Source organism: Aptenodytes forsteri, unplaced genomic scaffold (assembly GCF_000699145.1).
Source record: "Aptenodytes forsteri isolate BGI_AS27 unplaced genomic scaffold, ASM69914v1 Scaffold126, whole genome shotgun sequence".
Taxonomy (NCBI): domain Eukaryota; kingdom Metazoa; phylum Chordata; class Aves; order Sphenisciformes; family Spheniscidae; genus Aptenodytes; species Aptenodytes forsteri.
Window position 1 is genome coordinate 2,150,430 of NW_008794599.1, and position 5,058 is coordinate 2,155,487.

General features: G+C 62.3%; 2 protein-coding genes across 2 annotated transcripts in view; one reads left to right on the forward strand and one right to left on the reverse strand.

The window, feature by feature from the left end:
* PANX3 (pannexin 3) overlaps positions 1-2,858 on the forward strand; it is a gene marked incomplete at its 5' end in the record, with an annotated part of 3,075 nt that extends 217 nt beyond the window's left edge. The window contains 4 exons of the mRNA XM_009273021.1: positions 667-809; positions 915-1,129; positions 1,285-1,949; positions 2,797-2,858. Coding sequence (XP_009271296.1) covers positions 667-809; positions 915-1,129; positions 1,285-1,949; positions 2,797-2,858 — 1,085 coding nt within the window. The remainder of the gene's footprint in view (positions 1-666; positions 810-914; positions 1,130-1,284; positions 1,950-2,796) is intronic.
* A 495-nt stretch (positions 2,859-3,353) lies between these two features.
* The window catches only part of SIAE (sialic acid acetylesterase), a 5,127-nt gene continuing 3,422 nt past the window's right edge, over positions 3,354-5,058 (reverse strand). The window contains 4 exon segments of the mRNA XM_019470380.1: positions 3,354-4,144; positions 4,228-4,293; positions 4,295-4,430; positions 4,714-4,868. Of these exon segments, the coding sequence (XP_019325925.1) occupies positions 3,842-4,144; positions 4,228-4,293; positions 4,295-4,430; positions 4,714-4,868 (660 nt within the window). The 3' untranslated portion in view covers positions 3,354-3,841.

The window sequence follows — 5,058 nt, forward strand, 5'->3', positions numbered from 1 at the left end:
CGGGTTATCGCCGCAAAACCCTCGCGTTCACACCGGCGTGTTCGTGGTCCGAGGCGGGGCGGCCTGGAAATCCTGTTTTAGGAACTGTTCTTTCTCAGGGATGTTTATTGCTTGTTTTTAACTGATTATTGGTTGCTGGGAAAGCCCGGGAACAACCGTGCTAAACCCCAGGACCGGTGGTGAATCAATGCCCCGCCTCAGCTGCTTGCCCCCAGCACCTTTGGGTGCCGCAGGGTTGTTTCCGAGGAGGAGGGTGCCGGCAGGGCGGCTCGGGGTATACGTCCCGCCGGGGTTTGCGAGGGCAGCACAGAGGGTTGCATTGATGGTGCGTCGCGACCGTGGGCTAAATCTGGCCTCGGCCAACGTCCCGCTGCTGCCCCTGGGGATTTGGTTTGACTCCGGTTTCTGGGCGGTCTCCAGTTCCTCCTGCTGTGTACCCGCGGCCGTGCTCAAAGGGTTTGTGTTCGGGGATGGAAAAGTCCTTGCTGGAAAACGCAGCGGCGGGGAAGGACAGCCACAAAATGACCGTGAAAGAGGCTTTTTTTAATGCAAAGTGATGCCTTAGATGTAATCACCCTCCTGTAACGCATCGGCACCTGGCTGCGGAGTGCTCGCCCGTGCTCGCCGGACCTCCATGGCTGAGCTTCACCCTTGTCCTCACCCTAGGCTTGCAGATCAGCTGCTTCTCTCCCACCAACTTCACGGGGAAGCAGTCCGCCTACGTCGACACGGCTTGCTGGGACTCCCTCGTCCACCACGGCTTCGATGCCGAGGGACACGCCGTCACCAAGTCCCTCTGGGCTCTCAAGGTATGGGTCAAGCTCACGCCTGGGTGCCCTCAGGTCCCACCTGGGCGCGCGGCGGAGGTGAAGCGGCTCCGCACCACGCAACGCCCGCTTGTCCCCTTTCCCCAGGTCTTCCCCTACTCGCTGCTGGTGGTGGCGGTGCTCATGTACATGCCTTACCTGCTGTGGCGTTACGCGGCCGTCCCCGCCCTCCACTCCGACCTCCTCTTCATCATCGACGAGCTGGACAAATCCTACAACCGTTCCGTGCGCCTGGTGCAGCACATGAGGAAGGTCCAGCAGGCCAGCGCCGAGCCGGAGCGATTCTGGGAGGAATATGAGAGGTGAGGCCGCTGGGCAGCCTCGACTGGTCACCGTGTCCCTCCGAAGTCCCTCCACGTGGCGTCGTGGCTGTGGCCACGTTCAGGACGGACTTCGGTGAAGCGACTCGGTTTAGGGGGGTGGCTCTAAGTCCCCGGTGTGTCCCCTCTGCCCCCAGGGCCCGCCGGGAGAGGTATTTTGAGTTCCCGTTGCTGGAGCGCTACCTCACCTGCAAGCAGCACGCCCACTCCTTGGTGGTCATCTACATCCTGAGGAGCCTGCTCCTGCTCTTGTTCATGGCTGCCACCTGCCTCTACCTGGTCTTCCTCCACCTCAACATCTTCTTCCAGGATGAGTTCAGCTGCTCCATCAAAACGGGGCTGCTCCAGGCGGAGCCCCACATCCCCCCGCTCATCCCCTGCAAGCTGGTCTTCTTCTCCGTCTTCCAGCTCATCAGCCTCTCGGTCGGCGGCGTCTACGTCCTCCTCATACCCGTCGTCATCTACAACGCCCTGCAGCTCTGCCAGTGGGACAAGGGGCTGCTCTCCGTCTACGAGATGCTGCCCGCCTTCGACCTCCTCAGCCGCAAGATGCTCACCTGCCCCGTCAACGACCTCAACGTCATCCTCCTCTTCCTCCGGGCCAACATCTCCAAGCTGACCTCCTTCGGCCGCCTCAACGCCGTGAGCGCCTTGAGGGAAGCTGCCGCCAACAAGCAGGACATCGATACCGTCGTTGACTTCATGACGCTGCTGGCCGGGCTGGAGACCACCAAGCCCAAACACCACACTTGCGCCCTCGAGCCCGACGGCAGCGCGCCCCTCTCCAACGGCGGGGCTCTAGGTAGGCTTTTTTCGGTAGAGAAAACTTCTTTGCTCTTCTCTTGGCTCCTGCACCGCCAGATCCCACCCTGGGATCCGTCCACCGTGGCCCTAAACCCTTTGCCAAGACCTTAAGGTTTTTGGGGGAGAGTCGGGGGGGCTGCCAGGGATCGCCGGGAGGGCCGATGGCTCCGTTTACAGCCAGGGATGGGTTCTGGCAGCCGGGATGTGATGCTGCTGCGAGCCCACGCGTGGGCAGGAGTTGCTATAGGAACAAAAAGCAAGAGAGCTCGCTGCTTAAATCCAAGCTCTGGGCAAACCGGAGGGCCGGGGGGGGTCCCTGTTTTTGACAGAGAGAGCAGCCCAGCCTGCTGGGAGTGGGGTTGGGAGCTTTACATCCCGGGGGGCTGATGCCAAGGACTCCGTGCCTGTCCCCTTCTCCTGTTAGCGTGCCACTGGTGGGCTGCGTGGGGAGATGGAGACGGGCCTCCGAGGTAGAGCCGCATCCCCCGGGGCCTGCATGCATCCTCCCCAGGCACCGCTGCTCCCTCTCCCGCGTGCTCGGGTTTCGGGGAGCCGGGGGTGCCTCCTTTGCCGTGTCACGGGGATCCCTGACCTGGCAGGGCGGGAGACGGGACGCCTGGGCTCCTTTCCTGGCCCTGAATACGCTGTCTGAGGGCTGTGGTTTTAAAAAAAAAAAAAAAAAACCCACCCAGATTGAGCTGTATTTAGCATCCTCGTTGGCGTGGCGACCGTGGGGCTAGCACAACTGGCTCTTGGGCTAGTCGCGCGCTGGTGAAGAAAGCCCAAGATCCCAGTTTGCGATCGCCCAGTTAATTAACTTCCTCCTCTTCCCCTTCCTTGCCCAGAAACGAAGCCTGGAGTGGAAGCGACGGGAAAAGCCTCCCGGGACTCGCTCGGCTCTGCCTGACCCCGAGAGCAGGCAGGGTGGCTGCTGCCGGCACCTACCCAGCTGCTCTGCTGGGATCCGGTTTGATCCAATTCCTTGTTGCCAGCGTTGCTCGACCGCATTAAACTCTGGTTTTGATACAGCCTGGTGGGGTGACGTCTGTAACGCGGCAGCGGCGGCCGGGCTGAGCTCACCTGCTCTCTTCCTGCAGTTGGGGGTTCCCCTTCTTACGTACGTTTTTCCAGCAAAAAAAAGGGTTAAACAATCCATATTTTTTTTTTTGGGGGGCAGAGACTCTCGGATGTCTTAGTCCGAGCGCCGGGTGCCATGTCGCGCCTCTTCCACACAAATTTCCCTGCTGTTACGGCAGGAGGGAGAGAATGGAGGGCTAAGGGATGCTCCTCTGAAGGAAAAAAAAAAAAAGGATCCAAGAATAAAACGAGCCGTTTTTACCAACTATTTATTAGCACGGGGAGGTGGAAGGCACTCACTACTGCTACAAAGCAACACGCCCCGTGCAGCTCCATGTCCCAGCCCCAGTCTTAGCGTTTGGTTGTGGGGTTGGTTTTTTTTTTCTTTCGGCAGAGCTCCTCTCTCCCCCCGCCTCCACCCCGTAGACGGAGGCTGGTCCCTGGATCCTGCGAGCACCCTGCCGTGGGGGGTCAGCTGTCCGTGCCCCAAGAGGTTGGGGTGTCCCGGGGGAGGGGGGCCCAGGACCAGCTCCGCGGGCGGGGAGGAGCAGCAGTGAGGGGTTAAACTCCCATCAGTGTGTCCTGCTGCTCGTCTTAAATGAGATTTATGAAAAATTATGTTTAAATGGGCTTTTTTTATTTCATTTTTTTTCTTTCCCCTGCAGCCTTGACTTCAGGCCAAAGAGGAGCTGGAAAGAGCTTAATTAGTAAGACAGTAATCAAGCCAGACGCCTCCCCGAATCGGAAAGGCACGGTGCCAGCAGCCCTGAGCTGCTTTGCGAGAGGTCTGAGCTCCCTCCGCCATCCCCTCGCCTAAATCCCCCGGGAGAACCAGGAGCCGGGGAGGAGAAGCAGCTCCCTCCCTCCGGCTGTTTCGGAGCGCCCCGGGGTTTCCCCCGCGGGCAGGGCGTCCACGAGGAAAGGGGGTGCAGGCAGACCCTGGGTGTTGTAGAGGGCGCAGGACTCGTACTCGCAGGGCCACTCGGCCCAGGCGTAGCGCAAGCCCAGCACCAGCGTCCCGCAGCCGGCCAGGGCCAGCGTCACCGTGCGGGACTCCACCGCCACCACCAGTGCCGGCAGCCACCCGCACGGGGACGGCTGGCTGGAGCAGCAGACCTGGGGTGGGGGGGGGAGAAAACCCTCCATCAAGGTGGGCTTCCCTCTTCCAGCCCTGGGGGAAGCTTTTCCCCCCTCCTCACCTCGAATGCTCGCGTGTCCCTCCGACGGCAGACGAGCTCCTGGCTGTAGGTGAGGTTCAGCAGCCCGCAGCCCCCTGGACACCTCCAGGACGGCCCGGGTGGGGTACGGCCCCTGGAAAACTAGGCCTTTCTCCCCGTACGCCACAGCCCTGGCGCCCAGGTGCAGCCGGTGGGCCACGTTCTGCTTGTCCCGGGGGTGGATGCTGCCGAGGAAGAGGAGGGGAGCTGGGGTTGGTATCCGATAGCTTCGTCGCTGCGCCCTCGCCCCCCGCCGCCCGGGCCTCGCCGGCCGTAGGGCGTGGGGTACGGCCCCTGGAAAACTAGGCCTTTCTCCCCGTACGCCACAGCCCTGGCGCCCAGGTGCAGCCGGTGGGCCACGTTCTGCTTGTCCCGGGGGTGGATGCTGCCGAGGAAGAGGAGGGGAGCTGGGGTTGGTATCCGATAGCTTCGTCGCTGCGCCCTCGCCCCCCGCCGCCCGGGCCTCGCCGGCCGTAGGGCGAGCGCTCATCGCACAGATCCATCGCCACGGCCATGAAGGTGCCGGGCATCCTGGCGTTGGGGACAACCCCCAGGTCGGCTGTTTGGTGCCAGCGGAGACGGGCGAAGCTGTCGTCCGGGCTCTGCCGGTGATAGGTGGACAACTGCAAGGCAGAGGGTGGGGAGGGGGACGGAGCTGGGGAAGCTGCTCAGCCGTCGCTCCCAAAACCGGCCGCTGCGGTCCCTGCCTGGGATTCGGCAGCCCGGCAGGACCTGTTCACGCGTTTACAGCATCCTCTCCCTCCTGCCAGCTTGGAAGTGGCCTCCGGGGGGCGACAGAAAGGGGAAAACACA